The 20,083-nt window shown below is 48.9% G+C and overlaps 1 protein-coding gene across 2 annotated transcripts in view; it reads left to right on the forward strand.

Annotated features, from left to right (window-relative positions):
* The window catches only part of CSMD2 (CUB and Sushi multiple domains 2), a 588,524-nt gene that overhangs the window by 202,164 nt on the left and 366,277 nt on the right, over nt 1-20,083 (forward strand). For both annotated transcript variants that reach the window (XM_088023017.1, XM_028113838.2), the window contains exon 5: nt 19,331-19,538. In XM_088023017.1, the coding sequence (XP_087879143.1) occupies nt 19,331-19,538 (208 nt within the window). The remainder of the gene's footprint in view (nt 1-19,330; nt 19,539-20,083) is intronic.

Consider the following 20,083-nt stretch of genomic DNA (forward strand, 5'->3'; position numbering starts at 1 on the left):
CCTCCTCTGAACCTGTAATTCACTGCCATCCCTCATTTCCCTGGGTTCTGCTCTGCGAGCTTAAGTCAAGAACCTGGCCCATTGGTCTTTAGTCTCTCCTTGTCTCGGAGGAAAAACAAAACAAAAGCAAAACCCACTAACAAAGGTGTTTGCACGCAGCGCAGCCTTTATTGAAGATGTTGGTGGCAACACAGGGAGTTTGTGGCTCAGCAATGCAAATGGCTGAGAATGAAAGTCTGAGTCATCATGAGCCTCAAAAGCTTTTGGCCCCTGCTCCCTGGAAGCTTGTCCCTGGCTTCTACCTTGACAGGCTCAGGCTTCCTTGGGGGTGTGCATCACACACTCTCTTCTTTCTCCAGCCAACTCCACTTGGTCCCTCTTGACTTTGGCCCCACGAGGGGACTTGCATTGACCTCTTAGGCACAAGAGCCCCATTGCCTCTTGGTTTTGCCATCTCCTTATAGGCTAATGTGTCTCTTCCCAGGGTGGTATTGTCCTGAACAAAGAGAGCCTTCACCTGGAAGAAACTTGGCTGATTATGAAAATGCCTTTTTTAAATTAATCCACCAGTAAAAGATAAATGATGAGGGCCATCTCCTGGAGGTCTTCCTTGGCTAGGTGGGCTCATGGCCCCCAGTCTAGTGCCTGCACGTCCGGACGTGGGGGGCGGGCTGGTGTGGGCTGGGGTGATGGTACTCCCCCAGCACGCACACCACAGCAGTGGTTCATGGGCGTGGGAGGCCTTTTTGGGGCAGGACTTTCTCCCAAGCCCTTCTCCTTCCTCTCTTGGCCTCTCAAATGATGACGATTCTTCCCCTTAATGCCGGAGGGCCCAGCATGGCCTCGCCTCTGGGGACATCATGCATCTCTGTGGATTTCTCATCCACTACATGGCTTCTAATTGCCGCTTGGAGGTGACTCTCCAGTGTCTGTCTCCAGCCCCACTCTCTGCCATATGCTGCAGGCCCACATGGGTATCAGACTCTACTGAACCTTTCCTGGAGTGTGCTTCAAATGGGGCACATCCAAAATCTAATTCTGTCTTCCCAAACCTGCTCTTTGTGTACCTCCCCCAGCTCAGTGAAGAGTGTCACCATCCAAGGTGGCCAAGCCAGACACCCCAGCAGCATCTTACCCCCTTCACCGTTCTTGCCCCTGACACCATCAGCCACCAGGTCCTGGTGCGTCTCTCTCTGCACCCGCCCTCGCCTCCCAGCCTCTGCCCTTGTTCAGGGGCTCTGGCTAGTGATGGTCCGGACTACCTCACGTCTCATCTCACCTGTCCCACGGCAGAACAGCCCTCCCCGGGTGGCCATCTGCCAGTCCCCCACCACAGGTGACCCAATCCATTCTCCACTGCTGGAGTGAACTTTCTAAGCCACAGATCTGACAGAACACTTGTTGCTTAGAGGCTATCAGTGGCACTTCACCCCTGACGGGGTCAAGTTCAGATTCCTTAGCATGGACAAGGCCCTTCCAGAAAGAGTCCCAGGCTGATCTTTCTAAGTCTTTTCTAAGTAGCTTCCAATTTAGCCACACTGGAGAAGGCCCTCTTCTGGAACACACCAGGGAAGCCAGCCAAGGGTGTCAAGTGTGGTTTCTGAAAAGGCTTCAGGTCCTGGAGGCTCCTTGGTGTCGTAGGGGGCTGAGATATGGCTCCCGCCGTCGGGGAGGACAGATGGCTTTCCTACTCTCCGAGTCCCAGCACCTCCCCTATTCTCTGGGCTCCAGGTCCGGTTCTGGTCCCTAATTCACCACAAGCTGCAAGAATAGTCTGAGAAGTGTCCTCAGTAATGCCAGTGATTTTCTGAAAGCGATTTTCCAAACTGCACTTCCTTAGGAGGCCAAGCTGTACAGGAGCTGAGGGTGCTCATCAGGAGCCACGCGATGCCAGGAGCTGTGGTCATGCCAGAGTTAACAGTTTGTACTCGGGAAGGATTAAAGCCTTTTGGCCTTTTTTCCTCTCATGTAGAACTCTCAAGGGCTGGCATCTGTGAGTGGATAAACCTCATCCACTGGGCAGTGGTCCGTAAATATTTGCTGAATGAGCGGGTGGCTGGATGGGCCTAATTCCCCACCCGAATCTTGCAGTCATACAAGCCCGAAAGGCAAATTGCTGGCCTGGGTTAGCCCACCTGCCCAGCAGTGCCAAGGAACACAGAGTCTGAGGCCAAGGCTTCCTGGAGCAGGTTGGAGGGCAGGGAATGCCACATGCCTGGCTGAAAGGTAGACTCAGCCTGAGGACATAGCCTGCATTAAGGGGGAGTAAGGACCCACTGGGATATTAGGGGACAGAGCAGGTGTGAGGCTGACCTCCAAGGAGGCCCATCCTAAGGCTGCTGGCCCTCTGAGACTTGGTCTAGCTGGCAGAGGGAAGGAGGCAGAGCCTGTGGCCTCCCTTTGCTTTGTGTCATTCTGGGCACCTTGGCAAAGGCAGAGGTCCCTGGGAGGCTCTGAGCTTTGTGGAACCTCTTTGAATCACAAGAAGGAAAACCACGTGGGTTTTAGCAAATGTCCTCTGACTTGTGAGGAGCATGGGCCCTGGAGTAAAGAAGCCTGTCTGGGGAAGGCATAGGGTTCAGATGTGCTGGGGGCTGCGAGACAGGTGGAGAGAAAGCAGCTTGAGCAAGCAATGCTTGGCCTCTGAGGTTTAAGCCAGACACTGCCGGCTGTCCCGACTCAGGGAAGGGGGCATTGGTCTGCAGAAGCTCAGGCTGCACGTGTAGAGCTGCGTTCCCGATTTTCTAGCCCGGGGGAGGAACCTGGGGAAGGCGAGACAGAGGCAGTGTGCCATGGAAAGAGCGTGGAGTCAGACGGGTCCAAGTCAGCCCTAGCCATGCCGTGCCAACTCAGAGCTGCGGGTCACTGGTGTGTTGCTAAGCCTCTCCGCGTTTTCAAGTGGGGAACACAAGCAGCGGGCTGGGTCGCTTACTCATTCATTCACTCAGGATCCAAAAATTTCATGAGCGCCTACTGTGTGCCAGCCAGTTAGTAACTCAATCCCTATTTATTGACTGCCGGTTGTTAGACATTTATTATTCTAGATACAGAGAATTGCAGTGATGAAAAGTCAGACCAGACTCCAAGAGATCATGGAGTATTTATTTGATTTTAGCAGCTGGGAGGCAGAAAACAGATAAAAATCAAATATACAAATTTCAGATCTGAGGGAAATGAAGCAGATTGTGATAGGAAGACTACTTTAGGTGGGGAGAGGACCCTCTGAGCAGGTGATATCTGCACTGAGTCTTGAATGATAAGAGGAGGTTGTTATGTGAAGACCCAGGGAATGGCATTCCCAGCAAAAGGAACAACAGGTGCAAAGTCCCTGAAGCAGGAGAGTTTGGCTTGTTAGAGAAACAGAAAACAGGCCCATGTGGCAAAGTAAAATGGGGGGAGGGGTGGGGGGAGAGGGGTTGCTGTGGTGAAGCCGGACAATAAGTTTGGGTTTGGTTCTAAGCTCAGAAAGGAGCCAGGGAAGAATTTTAAGCACAGGTATAGTGCAGCTGAATTTTTTATTTTTTTTTCAAAAGATCACTCTGAATGCCAGAATGAGAGGGACTGTAGTCGGTAAGAGGTACAACCAGGAGGACTGGTCAGGAGGCCTCTACTGCAGGCAAGCAGGCTGGAGATTCTGCATTTGGGTCACGGGTGGCCATGGGAGAGATGGAGGGGAGGGGGTAGACGGGGACTGTGGTTTGGGGGCACAGCCAACAGCCCTGCTGATGGGATGCATGTAGGTGCGGATGGAATGAAGGGTCAAGATTGACTCCTAGGCTCTTTGTCGAGTGCTGGCAGGGTGGGGTTGGATAACTGAGATGGGCGTGGCTAGCACAGAGCGGCAGAAGCATGTGCCCTGAGGGGAATCAAGAGAGCTCCTTTCATCCAGATGAAGACTGAGATGCCTGTGAGACGTCCAAGGCTGGGGGGAGCGGGTATTAATTCTGTGGCTGGGGAAGTTCTGAGCTAGAAAGAGGTGGGGAGAGGTATACGAGGCCCTAAGTTGGCACTGCAGGTGGCAGAGAGGGTCTGGGAACTGCATGCTGGGCCCCTTTGTGCTGATCACACTACACGAAATGCAGAAAGTACCAAATATCATGCCAGCCAGTGTGGATCTTGAGTAATTCTGGAATGCACCATGGCTCCCAGATACCGTTCCTAACCATGGGGTTCCTCTCCTACCACTGGGGTCACCAGTCCTTCTCCAGTCACCTTTGCCATCACTGTTACTGTAGCAGGACCATCCAAAGTGTGCTCCGGAGTCTAATCACCTGGATTCAAATCCTGGCCTTGCCACTCCTACCCACTAGCTGAGTGACCTTGGGCTAGTCACTCAACATCTCTGTGCCTTGGTTTGCTCACCTGTAAATAATACCAATAACGGTGCTTAACTCACAAGGGGGAAGTGAAGCTCAAGTTGATAAACCCTCCGTGTGTGGCAGAGGGCCCTGCTTGTAACGGTGACTCAGGGAGAGTGAGCTGCCATGATTCTGACTGGCGCCAATGCAGGCTGGCATTCAGGGAGCACTAACTCTCCGCCAGACCCCGCTCTGCCTCCTTCAAGCCTCACAGAAGCGTCACAGGAACCCCAGGAGGTTAAGAGCTTGCTATCCCCTAGTGCACGTGAGGGAACTGAGGCACGGAGAGGTTAGGTACTTTGCCTGCGGCCACACGGCTCGAGCACAGCAGAGCCAGGACTCTAGCCAAGGCCATGCGTCTACCAGCCAAGATCTTGACCACCACGGTTTGCTGCAGACAAGAAGAGTGGCCTGTGACACCTGGCAGGAGACTCGCAACAACGCTGTTGCTTCCAGAGCTCCGGCTTGGTGGCCCAGGGCCCGAGAGCTTGATCCTCTCCTGGGTGCGTCCCCTGAGGGGTCCACGCGGCTAGGCACTGCCCAGTCACCTGTGTTCCCCCCGGGCCCTCCTCTGTGGCCTGTCCCATGAGCTCCAGGAGAGAAGCCTCAGGGAAGGGGCCTGAGGTGGTCCTGCTGGGCAGATGCCACTTTGGTGGTGGGGGGTGGGGGAACCAGGGTCTGGGGGGCTACTTTCATCCTTTAGAGGAAGCCTGACTCAAGACTCACCCACCTCCACCTGAGTACAGGTAGCTGGCCTGCACTTTGGAGGCAGCACAAAGCCCCCACCTCAGGCCCCTCAGGCAGGGGAGAGGAGGAGCGGGTGGAGGCTTCTCAGGCTCAGAAAAAACCCTCTCCGGGGCCTGGAGCAGCATTGGAAACAGGTGGATAACTGCGTGGGTCTGGAGTCAGAGTGTCCGAGCTTCGAATCCTGGCTCCAACAGTTAGTAGCCATGTGACTGTGGGCAAGTTTTAAAAACCACTGAGCCAGGGCGCCTGGTTGGCTCAGTCAGTTAACCATCTGCCTCCAGCTCGGGTCATGATCCCGGGGTCCTGGGATCGAGCCCCACATCAGGCTCCTTGCTCAGTGGGGGACTCAGCTTTTCCCTCCCTCTCCCTCTGACCGTTACCACCGCTCATGCTCTCTCTCTCAAATAAATAAATAAATAAAATCTTTTAAAAAATAAAATAAAAACCGCAGTTTCTTCATCTGTGAAATGTAGCTGATATTATACCTATCTCTTCGAGCAGTTTGAGGAGTAAACAGAAGTATCAGCTAAGCATTTAGCACAATGCCTGGCCTATACTGGAGCCCAATGGAGTCATGTAACTGAATGCCATGTCCCGCCTGCATTCTTCTCCCCAGAAGGATGCCTTGGGGGACCATATCCATGGAAGGCATCCGGGGTTGGGGAGGGGCAGAAATAGCGATGCTCTCAGGCAATTGCAGTTTCTTAATTTCAGGAAGGGGTGTCTTTGATAAAGCCAAGGATAAAGGGGCGAACCCTGAACCCCCAGAAGAGGGGTTGAGCAGGTCACTGGAGCCCCTGAGGACCCTGAGCCACACAGCACAAGGAAAAGGGGGAACATCGAGGCTTTAGGGCACTCGTGCTCACACTTGAGTTGTCAGATGGCAGCTTCTCCCCCAGGGCCTATGGGGATTTTTGTTTCCTCAGAGGTGGAGTAGCCTGAGGATTGAGGATATGGACAGAAGCCCAGAGCCAAGGGCCCCAAAACTTGCAGGCGTCCAGGAGTTTGCACTGACATTGGCCTGAAGCGCAAGGAAGGGAGAAGTAGGCTGTTTCCTCTCTCCCTACCTGAAATTTGTGAGTCACTGGAGAGTTAACAGATATCCCGGGGGACCCAGGGGTAGTTCTCTAACATTATAGTTAATTGAAGAAATTTCAGTGGAACTTAAAGTCGATCATAAAGAAAGTCATAAACTTGGAAGGGCAATGCTCAGCATCACACACCTGCACCTTAGAATATACACGACTTAATGGCGGTGCAGACTGCCCATTACCAGAGAAGGAGAAAGTGTAAATTAGTATTTTAGGACTGTGGTGTCAGCTGAAGGTTATATTTTATGGCTCTGAACTTGTAACCATGAAATACGATGCCTTGTTTAAAGTGAGAGGAAATCTCCAAACAACTTCTAGAGCATCTTCAATCAAAGCAGGATGTTCAGGAACCAGGGTGTTGGAGGAGCCCGGGAGACAGGGACCATTCAAACAGGAAAGGTGCCACCTCTACAGTGGACTCGCAGCTCTGGGCAGAGGGCCTCAAACTCTCGAGTCCTCAGTTCCAGCACAGTCTAGAAACCATTGACTAAGGTTAGGAGCTTTGATATTTGTGGAGCTACTGAGATTTGTGAGTCACTAGAGAGTGACCATCTCAGATTGGCTTACCAGACTGCTTTTAATAAAAGCAGGGACATGTGACTCTGGAAAACAGTATGGAGGTTCCTCAAACAGTTGAAAATAGAGCTACCATACGATCCAGCAATTGCACTACTGGGTACTTACCCCAAAGATACAAATGTAGGGATCCGAAGGGGTATGTGCACCCCAATGTTCATAGCAGCAATGTCCACAATAGCCAAACTGTGGAAAGAGCCAAGATGTCCATCGACAGATGAATGGATAAAGAAGATGTGGTGTACACACACACACACACACACACACACACACACACACAATGGAATATTATGCAGCCATCAAAAGGAATGAGATCTTGCCATTTGCAACGACGTGGTTGGAACCGGAGGGTGTTATGCTGAGTGAAATAAGTCAGTCAGAGAAAGACATGTATCATATGACCTCACTGATATGAGGAATTCTTAATCTCAGGAAACAAACTGAGGGTTGCTGGAGTGGTGGGGGGTGGGAGGGATGGGGTGGCTGGGTGATGGACATTGGGGAGGGTATGTGCTATGGTGAGCGCTGTGAATGGTGCAAGACTGTTGAACCACAGATCTGTACTTCTGAAACAAATAACGCAATATATGTTAAGAAAAAAGAAAAGAAGAAGAAGATAGCAGGAGGGGAAGAATGAAGGGGAGTAAGTCGGAGGGGGAGACGGACCATGAGAGACGATGGACTCCGAAAAACAAACTGAGGTTTCTAGAGGGGAGGTGGTTGGGGGGATGGGTTAGCCTGGTGATGGGTATTAAAGAGGGCACGTTCTGTGTGGAGCACTGGGTGTTATGCACAAACAATGAATCATGGAACACTACATCAAAAACTAATGATGTATAGTGATTAACATAACAATAAAAAATTTTTTAAAAAGACCCTGCTTTTGTTTTTCATTTTTTATTGTTATGTTAATCACCCTACATTACATCATTAGTTTTTAATGTAGTGTTCCATGATTCATTGTTTGTGCATAACACCCAGTGCTCCACACAGAACGTGCCCTCTTTAATACCCATCACCAGGCTAACCCATCCCCCCAACCACCTCCCCTCTAGAAACCTCAGTTTGTTTTTCGGAGTCCATGGTCGCTCATGGTCCGTCTCCCCCTCCGACTTACTCCCCTTCATTCTTCCCCTCCTGCTATCTTCTTCTTCTTTTCTTTTTTCTTAACATATATTGCGTTATTTGTTTCAGAAGTACAGATCTGTGGTTCAACAGTCTTGCACCATTCACAGCGCTCACCATAGCACATACCCTCCCCAATGTCCATCACCCAGCCACCCCATCCCTCCCACCCCCCACCACTCCAGCAACCCTCAGTTTGTTTCCTGAGATTAAGAATTCCTCATATCAGTGAGGTCATATGATACATGTCTTTCTCTGACTGACTTATTTCACTCAGCATAACACCCTCCGGTTCCAACCACGTCGTTGCAAATGGCAAGATCTCATTCCTTTTGATGGCTGCATAATATTCCATTGTGTGTGTGTGTGTGTGTGTGTGTGTGTGTGTGTGTGTGTGTGTGTGTGTGTGTATACCACATCTTCTTTATCTATTCATCTGTCGATGGACATCTTGGCTCTTTCCACAGTTTGGCTATTGTGGACATTGCTGCTATGAACATTGGGGTGCACGTACACCTTCGGATCCCTACATTTGTATCTTTGGGGTAAATACCCAGTAGTGCAATTGCTGGATCATATGGTAGCTCTATTTTCAACTGTTTGAGGAACCTCCATACTGTTTTCCAGAGTAGTTGCACCAGCTTGCATTCCCACCAACAGTGTAGGAGGGTTCCCCTTTCTCCACATCCCCGCCAACATCTCTCATTTCCTGACTTGTTAATTCTCGCCATTCTGACTGGTGTGAGATGGTATCTCATTGAGGTTTTGATTTGGATTTCCCTGATGCCGAGCGATGTTGAGCACTTTTTCGTGTGTCTGTTGGTCATTTCGATGTCTTCTTTGGAAAAATGTCTGTTCATGTCTTCTGCCCATTTCTTGATTGGATTATTTGTTCTTTGGGTGTTGAGTTTGATAAGTTCTTGAGAGATTTTGGATACTTGTCCTTTATCTGATATGTCATTTGCAAATATTTTCTCCCATTCTATCGGTTGTCTTTTGGTTTTGTGGACTGTTTCTTTTGCTGTGCAAAAGCTTTTGATCTTGATGAAATCCCAATACTTCATTTTTGCCCTTCCTTCCCTTGCCTTTGGCGATGTTTCTAGGAAGAAGTTGCTGTGGCTGAGGTCGAAGAGGTTGCTGCCTGTGTTCTCCTTTAGGATTTTGATGGACTCCTGTCTCACATTTAGGTCTTTCAACATTTGGAGTATATTTTTGTGTGTGGTGTAAGGAAATGGTCCAGTTTCATTCTTCTGCATGTGGCTGTCCAATTTTCCCAACACCATTTGTTGAAGAGACTGTCTTTTTTCCACTGGACATTCTTTCCTGCTTTGTCAAAGATTAGTTGACCATAGAGTTGAGGGTCCATTTCTGGGCTCTCTATTCTGTTGCATTAATCTATGTGTCTGTTTTTGTGCCAGTACCATACTGTCTTGATGATGACAGCTTTGTAATAGAGCTGGAAGTCTGGAATTATGATGCTGCCAGCTTTGCTTTTCTTTTTCAATATTCCTCTGGCTATTCGGGGTCTCTTCTGGTTCCATACAAATTTTAGGATTATTTGTTCCATTTCTTTGAAACAAGTGGATGGTATTTTGATGGGGATTGCATTGAATGTGTAGTTTGCTCTAGGTAGCATTGACATCTTCACAATGTTTGTTCTTCCAATCCATGAGCATGGACCGTTTTTCCATTTCTTTGTGTCTTCTTCAATTTCTTTCATGAGTATTTTATAGTTTTCTGAGTACAGATCCGTTGCCTCTTTGGTTAAATTTATTCCTAGGTATCTTATGGTTTTGGGTGCAATTGTAAATGGGATCGACTCCTTGATTTGTCTCTCTTCTGTCTTGTTGTTGGTGTATAGGCATGACACTGATTTCTGTGCATTGATTTTATATCCTGCTACTTTACTGAATTCCTGTATGAGTTCTAGCAGTTTTGAGGTGGAGTCTTTTGGGTTTTCCACATACAGTATCATATGATCTGCAAAGAGTGAGAGTTTGACTTCCTCTTTGCCGATTTGGATGCCTTTGATTTCTTTTTGTTGTCTGATTGCTGTGGCTAGGACTTCTAATACTATGTTGAATAGCAGTGGTGATAGTGGACATCCCTGCCGTGTTCCTGACCTTAGGGGAAAGGCTCTCAGCTTTTCCCCATTGAGAATGATATTCCCTGTGGGTTTTTCATAGATGACTTTTATGATATTGAGGTGTGTACCGTCTATCCCTATACTCTGAAGAGTTTTGATCAAGAAAGGATGCTGTACTTTGTCAAATGCTTTTGCTGCATCTATTGAGAGGATCATATGACTCTTGTTCTTTCTTTTGTTAATGTATTGTATCACGTTGATTGATTTGTGGATGTTGAACCAACCTTGCAGCCCAGGGATAAATACCACTTGATCATGCTGAATAATCCTTTTAATGTACCTTTGGATCCTATTGGCTAGTATTTTGGTGAGAATTTTTGCATCCATGTTCATCAAGGATATTGGTCTGTAATTCTCCTTTTTGATGGGGTCTTTGTCTGGTTTGGGGATCAAGGTAATGGTGGCCTCATAAAATGGGTTTGGAAGTTTTCCTTCCATTTCTATTTTTTGGAACTGTTTCAGGAGAATAGGTATTAATTCTTCTTGAAATGTCTGATAGAATTCCCCTGGGAAGCCATCTGGCCCTGGGCTTTTGTTTCTTGGGAGATTTTTGATGACTGCTTCAATTTCCTTAGTGGTTATAGGTCTGTTCAGGTTTTCTATTTCTTCCTGGTTCAGTTTTGGTAGTTGATACATCTCTAGGAATGCACCCATTTCTTCCAGGTTATCTAATTTGCTGGCATAGAGTTGCTCATAATATGTTCTTATAATTGTTTGTATTTCTTTGGTGTTGGTTGTGATCTCTCCTCTTTCATTCATGATTTTGTTGATTACGTCATTTCTCTTTTCTTTTGGATAAGTCTGGCCAGCGGTTTATCAATCTTGTTAATTCTTTCGAAGAACCAGCTCCTAGTTTCGTTGATCTGTTCTACTGTTCTTTTGGTTTCTAGTTCATTGATTTCTGCTCTGATCTTTATGATTTCTCTTCTCCTGCTGCGTTTAGGCTTTATTTGCTGTTTTCTCTCTAGCTCCTTTAGGTGTAGGGTTAGGTTGTTTATTTGAGACCTTTCTTGTTTCTTGAGAAAGGCTTGTATTGCCATATACTTTCCTCTCAGGACTGCCTTTGCTGTATCCCAAAGATTTTGAACAGTTGTGTTTTCATTTTCATTGGTTTCCATGAATTTTTTTAATTCTTCTTTAATTTCCTGGTTGACCCATTCATTTTTTAGTAGGATGCTCTGTAGCCTCCATGTATTTGAGTTCTTTCTGACTTTCCTCTTGTGATTGAGTTCTAGTTTCAAAGCACTGTGGTCTGAAAATATGCAGGGAATAATCCCAAACTTTTGGTACCGGTGGAGACCTGATTTGTGACCTAGGATGTGATCAATTCTGGAGAATGTTCCATTGGCACTAGAGAAGAATGTGTATTCCGTTGCTTTGGGATGGAATGTTCTGAATATGTCTGTGAAGTCCATTTGGTCCAGTGTGTCATTTAAAGTCTTTATTTCTTTGTTGATCTTTTGCTTAGATGATCTGTCCATTTCAGTCAGGGGGTGTTGAAGTCCCCCACTATTATTGTATTGTTGTCAATGTGTTTCTTTGCTTTTGTTATTAATTGCCTTATAAAAGTGGCTGCTCCCATGTTAGGGGCATAGGTATTTACAATTGTTAGATCTTCCTGTTGGATAGACGCTTTAAGTAAGATATAGTGTCCTTCTTCATCTCTTATTACAGTCTTTGTTTTAAAATCTAATTTGTCTGATATAAGAATTGCCACCCTAGCTTTCTTTTGGTGTCCATTAGCATGGTAAATGGTTTTCCACCCCCTCACTTTCAATGTGGGGGTGTCTTTGGGTCTAAAATGAGTCTCTTGCAGACAGCATATGGATGGGTCTTGTTTTTTAATCCAATCTCATAGCCTATGTCTTTTGATTGGGGCATTGAGCCCATTTCCGTTCAGGGTAACTATTGAAAGATAGGAATTTAGTGCCATTGTATTGCCTGTAAGGTGACTGTTACTGTATATTATCTGTGTTCCTTTCTGATCTATGCTGCTTTTAGGCTCTCTCTTTGCTTAGAGGACCCCTTGCAATATTTCTTTTAGGGCTGGTTTTGTGTTTGCAAATTCCTTTAGTTTTTGTTTGTCCTGGAAGCTTTTTACCTCTCCTTCTATTTTCAATGACAGCCTTCCTGGATATAGTATTCTTGGCTGCATATTTTTCTTGTTTAGTGCTCTAAAGATATCATGCCAGTCCTTTCTGGCCTGCCAGGTCTCTGTGGATAGGTCTGTTGCCAATCTAATGTTTCTACCATTGTAGGTTACATATCTCTTCTCCCGAGCTGCTTTCAGGATTTTCTCTTTGTCTCTAAGAGTCGTAAGTTTTACTATTAGATGTCGGGATGTTGACCTATTTTTATTGATTTTGAGAGGGGTTCTCTGTGCCTCCTGGATTTTGATGCCTGTTTCCTTCCTCACATTAGGGAAGTTCTCTGCTATAATTTGCTCCAAAATACCTTCTGCCCCTCTCTCTCTTTCTTCTTCTTCTGGGATCCGAATTATTCTAATGTTGTTTCGTCTTATCGTATCGCTTATCTCTCGAATTCTGCCCTCGTGATCCTGTAGTTGTTTCTCTCTCTTTTTCTCAGCCTCCTTATTTTCCATCATTTGGTCTTCTATATTGCTGATTCTCTCTTCTGCCTCATTTATCCTAGCAGTTAGTGCCCCCATTTTTGATTGCACCTCATTAATAGCCTTTTTGATTTCGACTTGGTTCGATTTTAGTTCTTTTATTTCTCCAGAAAGGGTTTCTCTAAAAACTTCCACGCTTTTTTCAAGCCCAGCTAGTATCTTTAAAGTCATGATTCTCAACTCTAGGTCTGACATCGTACTGATGTCCGTATTGAGTAGGTCCCTGGCAGACGGTACTACCTCTTGTTCTTTTTGCTGAGGTGATTTTTTTCGTTTTGTCATTTTGTCCAGAGGAGAACAGATAAATGAGAGAACAAAATGCTAACAGGTTAACAACGTCCCCAGCAAATATACTCTATACAAATCAGAAAAGACCTGAAACCAGGGGAAAAGAAAGGGAAAGAAAGAAAAAAGAAAGAGGAAAAAAAAGAAAAAGATAAAAACAAACAAAAACAGAACAAAACAAAAAAAACAGAATATGATCAAATATGAGCAGGCTAGTGCATAGATCAGTGCCACACACTAGATTTGGGGTGTATTTTTGTCTGTTAGAAGAAAGTGCCTCCTAAAATTTTAAAGGAAGAAAGACTTATATATGTACAAAATAAGGGTTGATACAATGAAGGGATGGAAGATGACTGTAAAGATGAAACTTATAAAAGGTTTTATAAACGGAATTGATAAGTTGTTTGAAAGAAGAAAGAAGATTTAAAAAAAAGAAAAAAGAAAAGAAAAAAACGGGAGAGACTGTGATCAGGCAGGAGACTAGAACAAAGCCATACACTAGTGATTTAGGGTATATTTTGATCTGTTAGAAGAAATTGTATATCAAAATTTTAAAGAGAGAAGAACTTATATATATATGCCAAAAATAAGGGTAACTACTATGAAGGGATAAAATATGACTCTAAAAAGGAAAAATAAAAAATGTTTTTTTAAAAAAGGGATTGATAAGATGTTGGTTGAAAGAGGGAAAAAGAAAAATTCAAAAAAAACAACAAAAAACAGTTAAAAAATTAACTTTGAAAAACTAATGAATCATGGTAAAAAGCCATGAATTCTTTGTGCAGTATTCCCCTAGCGCTGGAGTTCTCCCATTCTCCTTGATCGGTAAACTTGGTCTTGGCTTGCTGGCTGTTGGTGCTGATCTTCTGCGGAAGGGACCTGTTGCTGTGGTTCCCAAATGTCTTTGCCGGAGGCGGAATTGCCCGCCCTTGTCGGTCTGGGCTAAGCAAGCTGCTCGGGTTTGCTCTCAGGAGCCTTTGTTCCGGGCAAGCTCTCGGTACAGCTTTGGGGGACCAGGGTGAAAATGGTGGCCTCCCACTTTCTGCCCGGAGGAGCTGAGAACTCGGGGCCCCCTCCTCAGTGCGCCCCCAGAGAAAAGCAGTCAGTCTCCCGTCTCCCCGGTCTCCGGCCGCACTCCGTGCTCACCCGGCCTGTGACCGAGCGTTTCTATCTCTGGCACCCGACCCCGTGTGGAGTCTCCAAACCCAGTAGATCCCTGTGGTGCAGTTCCGCGCCGCTCCTCCCGGGGGAGGAAGGGGAGTCTCCCCGGCTCTGCTGCTTGTTGGGTCCCTGCTGGAGGCTCAGTGGCCCGACTGTGTCACTGATCACAGTTTATGGCAACCCCGAGCTGAGAGCCCGCGCCTCGGCTCCGTCTCTGCAGCCGGCTTCCCCGCTCCGATACCTGGGAGCTCTGCTGCACTCAGGCACCCCCGGTCTTTCTGTGACCCCGAGGGTCCTGAGACCACACTGTCCCACGAGGGTTCCACACCCCCCCGCCCACTTAGCCACTGGCGTGACGTCCCTCAGCAGAACCGACTTCTAAAAGTTCCGATTTTGTGCTCTGCGGCTCTATCACTTGCCAGAAGCGGCCGACGGAGGCCCCCTCCCCCACCGTCTATCCTCCCGAATATCGCCTCGGATTCACTTCTCCGCACGTCCTACCTTCTAGCAAGTGGTCGCTTCTCTGTTCAGAGAGTTGTTGCTACTCTCTTCTTCGATCTCCTGTTGAGTTTGTAGGTGTTCAGAATGGTTTGATCCCTATTCAGCTGAATTCCTGAGGCCAGACGAAGTCCAGGTCTCCTACTCCTCCGCCATCTTGCTCCGCCCCCCCCCCATGTGGTGTCTTGAAAGAGGCCACAGTCCTGGTGCCAGAGAGACTCGGCTGGAATCCTAACTGGCCATCCACTGTATGACCTTAGGGAAGTTACTTAACCTCTCTGAGCTTCCCCGTCCTGTTTCATTTCCTTGTTCAGCAGCTGTTTACTGAGTGCCTGCCATACGCCAAGAGAAGTGGTAGATGTTGGAGGCATTTTCATTTCCTCTGAGCTGAGTAGCCCCGAGGCTCCATCGAGCGCCATTAAACCCTTTGCTTGATGTCAACAGTCCTTTGTCCTTCCCAGCAAGAGAGACTTGCTACCGAGCTTCTGGGTCCAGAGGCAAAGGTATGTTGTTCTAAAAGATGTTCCTTCGGGTGAAACTTACACCTCACATGGAGAACGAACTTCGCAAAGCCCCTGCCTCAGGCGGCAGCTGGATGGCAGAAGGCACTTAGGGCCATGACAGGCTGCACACCACCCAGCCACAGTGACCGAGCAGCCTCTGCCCAGGCTCGCTGCCCACAGACATGGCCCCTGCCCTCATGGAGTTTACAGTCTAGACATTAAATAAGTGACATAACCCATCAATGAATTTGGGAAAATGATTCATTATGGGAAAGTATGTCCTGCTCTGAAAGCATAAGATGGGGGGAAGGGGTTTCTGTATCTGGAAAGATTCTTGAGGAAGTGACACTTAGACTGGCACCTAAAGGCTGAGGAGGGGCCGGCCAGGCCCAACGAGGTAGGGAAGAAGTTTCCAGAAAGAGTAACTGGCACTCTCCAGGTCCTGGAACAGGGAGATGCTTGGTACATCAGAAGAGCTGGAAGGAGGCCAATGTGGCAGTGGGAAGTGGGCGGGGAGAGACTGGTGTGAAGTAAGGCCCTATACGTCTTTATAAGCCACAGGATGTTCTACTCTCATGAGTGACAGTGGGAGTTATTGAAGGTTCTTACAGAGAGGAGGGGTGTTCTCAAGTCTGTGTTTCCAGGATCACTCAGGCTTCTGTGTGAAGAATAATGGGCTGGAGCAGGAGGGATGTTTGGAGACCAGGAGGGAGGCCTCATGGCTGTGGCTGACTTGGACGGTCGCGTGGCTTCACGTGGAGCAGGTGCAGGGTAGATGGGAGACCCGGTCAAGAGCTACTTACAAGGAAGGACGGGTTTTGGTCTCCGGCTAGGTGTGGCATGTGGGCGAGGGGGCTGATGACGCCAGCCCTCTGGCACGAGGCACTGGGTGGATGGTGCCGACACACTGGGAAGGAAATGCCAGAAGGTCAGGGTCAGTGGGCGGAGAGCACGAGGGTGGGCTTGGGTGGCTGAGGTTTGCGAACAGTGTAGGATGTCTGCTTGGGTTTCTAAGACCAGCACCACACAGAGGCCTGAGTCACTGTCTTCCCCCACGACCTGCTCCCCTCCAGCATGGCCGGCTGCTACGCTGACCCGGACTCACAGGCCCGAGGAAACGGGACAGCGTGGACCAGGGCTTGCCACTCCGTCCCTCACTCCTGACACTGCTCCCTTCCCCCATCCCCCCTCCCGGAGTTCCCCTCCTGCCTGACCCTGACCGCTCTTCTTTTCAGGGGCCTCTGCTTCTGCCTGCTGATCATTAAATGTCGCTCTTCCCGGGCCTTCTTTACTCCCGTGGAGCCGCCGTTGCTCTTCATCCCGCTGACTCCCAGCCTCGCAGGTTCCCCAGCTCGTGCTCTCTGTGGGAACCGCCACCTGTTAGCCCTCAGCAGCTCATAATCAGCATGGGAGTGCTGAGGGCCATCACTGTCTCGCAGAGCTGCTTCTCTTTCCCCCCCGCCTTTACCCAAACAGCATCATAATGCTGCCCTGTTAGAAACCTCCACCTCCTCCTTGCCTCCTCCTCTCCCTCGCTGGCCACTCCCGGGTGGAGACCATGTCCTTTCTCTTCTTCCCTGCCTGGCTCCTGAACCCTTCTGTTCCTTCTCTTCCTCCCACTGCCACTGCCACTCATCCAGGCTTTGATGATTAAGACAACCTCTTCACGCTAAGAGTTGGCATTTGGAAATAGGCTCATTCTCTTGAAATAGATCTTGACCCTGTACAATGACATTGTGAGAATAGTTCAGGACCCCCGGATGAACTCACCTTGACCTCCATCCCACACTGCTTCTGCATATGCAGCTGTCAGCTCAGTCTCTCCAGCAGGACATCCCACATAAACACTCAGCCCCGGGATCCAAAACTGGACTCCTGCTTGCCTTCCCCACCACAAGGTACCCTTCTCCTGGGTTCCCTGTCACAGGAGGTACATTTCATTCATCCAGATTCTCATGCCCCAAACCGGGAGCTCATCCCTCCCAACTGCCAAAGCCTGTAGATTCTGCTTCTTAAATCTCTCCGAAATCAGCGCTCTTCCTGCAGTCCCCATGGCCTCAGCTCTGATGTCATCTGGCTTCCCCTGGACTTTGGTGACTATGTCCTACCAAAAGCATCCTGCCCACTCCCCTGACTCAGACCTCCTCTGTGCCATGGCCCCAGTGATCTTTCTAAAATGCAAACTCAATCATATTCCTTCACTACCTTTGATTCCCAAGATGAAGTGGAAGGAAAAGGAGAACTTAGTACTTGTTGGGCATCTACATGGGCCAGCCACTGGCTGACACTAGGCACTGTCCCGTTAATGATCCCATTCAGTTATCCGAGCAAACCATCGTACAGGAAAGCCAAATGAAGCTGCCAGAATTGAAGCTGGGGAATTGTGGAGGCTGAATTCAGATCTAGGCCTTCCTGACCCCCAAATCCATTTTCTTTCCAATATAGTCCGCTGCTTCCAAATCTTCTTGGCCCAGTGTTCTCTGTCATGTGGCTCCTTCTCCATTTCCAGTACTATCACCCACCATTCCTCTCGGTTCGCTCTGTGATAAGCCATCTAGAACCACTTATCTTAGGCATGCCGTGTGCCTTTGTGCTTCTGGGCTTATGACATTCGTCTCCCTGTTTTCTTAAATGCCGTTCCCTTTCTTCTCTATCTAGAGAACTCCTATTCATCCTTCAAAACCTAGCTCTAAGGGCATTTCCTCTGTTAACTTTTCCCAAACTGACTCACCCAAGCAAAGTAATTTGCTGTTTTATCTGTGTCTTCCAAGTATGAACTGTACTCCTGGGAGATGGGAGGCTGTATTGGGTAAGGGCACAGGCCCTGGAATCAGGCTTAGAATTCCAGCTCCTTCAGTCACTATGAGTTGTGTCACCTGTGGCAAACGCCTGAATCTCTGCATGCCTTGGTTTCCTTAGCTGCAAAATGGGAATGATTCTTTACAGGGTCAAAGTAAGGACTACATGAAATTCATAGCATCGTTAGAATGGTGCTTGGTGTAGTTTAAGTGCTCAAGAAATATGAGCTTTCATTATTGTCACTAGGCTGCCTCTGGCACACGTTGGAACATGGCTACTGCCTTTCTCCTTCCTTCCCCACGTAGTCCTGCCTCTAACAACACATGCTAAGTGTACTACACTCACTCGCGTGCATACAGGCTCCAGGACAACAGGCTTAGGGTTTGGATGACTTCCTTTACACCGCCCAGCTAGTGAGCAGCAGGGAAAGGATTCAGATTGCCGTCTGCAATAATTCCGAAGCCAGGCCTCTTAACTATTCGATGTCAGAGCATGTTCCCCAGATCATTTTTTTGGAACATCAAGCCTCAACTGGGGCTTTCAGCCAGAGTGGTGTGACTGCCAGGTTGTGTGGCAGGAGGAGTAAAATGCGGTCCCTGCCCTTGGAGGTTCCCAGCGGAGCTCAGAACCGGTGTGGCAGACAGACGGATGAATGGGTCTCTTGGACAGGGCAATGTACCATGTCTACCGTCGGACGTGTTGCAGCCCAGCGGAGAGAGCAGTCCCTAAACACTGGAAGGCATGAGGCGCTCCCAAGAGGCGGCATTGGAGTCGGGCCTCAAGAGGGCATCCTAGGCCAAGGGAGCAGTGTGGGTGAAGGGCAGCAGGCTGACCGTGCATGGCGTGAGAACAGAGTCGGCCCACAGACAAGGGTAGGACGGAGGATCGCAGAGGTCTGGCCAGGCAGCCCTTCTGAGTGTCGCCCCAGGGATCTGTGTTGCGTTTTCGTTTTGTTTCCCCACATTGGAGGCTTCCTAAGATCAGGTGGGAAGAAATGTTCTGTTCCCCACAGCGGTGACCGTGGCAGTAAGGGTGAGAGCTGAGTCCTTCCTTGCTCATGACACAGCAGGATGTGTGGCACCCCGAAGGTGCCCTGAATGTCAGAGTTCAGTCACAGCTCTGTGGCTGTGTGACCTTAAGTAGGTGACATGACCTCCCTGTGCCTCGGTTTCCTCGTCTGTTCAGTGAGGACAGTCAGATCTGAAATTCTCAGAACAGGGCCTGGCGAATGGTAAGGGCGATGGAAGTCTCTGGCAGCGTTATTCTTAGGCCAGGTCGGACTCGGCTCTCGGCCCACCTTGCCTGTGTGTCCCGTGCTGGGACCCTTCCTGCCTGTCCTGGGTGAAGCCCATGAGTGCCAGGGCCTGAGAACAAGACCAGCTCACGTGAGCCCCTTGTCTTTGTGCCCACAGCTGACGATGCCTGCGGGGGGACGCTGCGGGGTCAGAGTGGCATCATCTCTAGCCCCCACTTCCCGTCGGAGTACCACAACAATGCCGACTGCACGTGGACCATCCTGGCAGAGCTGGGAGATACCATCGCCCTGGTCTTTATCGACTTCCAGCTGGAGGACGGGTACGACTTTCTGGAAGTCACAGGCACTGAAGGCTCCTCCCTGTGGTAAGCACACTGCCCTGCCCCCTCCCTGGTCCCCGGAAGCTGGGGCTCACCCGGATGCACAGTCTCCTCAGTGGCGGGGCCTGCGCTCGGAGGCCCCTTTGCCGGGGCTCACCCGGATGCACAGTCTCCTCAGTGGCGGGGCCTGCGCTCGGAGGCCCCTTTGCCGGGGCTCACCCGGATGCACAGTCTCCTCAGTGGCGGGGCCTGCGCTCGGAGGCCCCTTTGCCGCATCTTGGACCCACAGTTGACGAGTGTGGTTCTCATTGTGATGAAAACTCACTGCATGTTTTCAGAGCCGGGGTCCATTTTTACAATGATTTTGGTATCTGATTTGAAGTATACCCTTGCTGAAGAATTTCGTGTTGGGCCTTGGGGGAGTGACTTGCACTGAGTCTAAAAATGTCCTGTTTCTCAGGCCATGGACATCCTGTTTCTCAGGCCACGGGTCTCAGTGCAATGACTGAAGTACAGTTGCAATTGTGGAGGGCATATTCTAGCATCCAACAAAGGGAACAGAATCGTTAAGTGGCAGTTCCCAGGGCCCT

Source organism: Eumetopias jubatus, unplaced genomic scaffold, assembly GCF_037043125.1.
Source record: "Eumetopias jubatus isolate StellerSeaLion01/CBP00866 unplaced genomic scaffold, mEumJub1_p1.0 scaffold_4, whole genome shotgun sequence".
Taxonomy (NCBI): domain Eukaryota; kingdom Metazoa; phylum Chordata; class Mammalia; order Carnivora; family Otariidae; genus Eumetopias; species Eumetopias jubatus.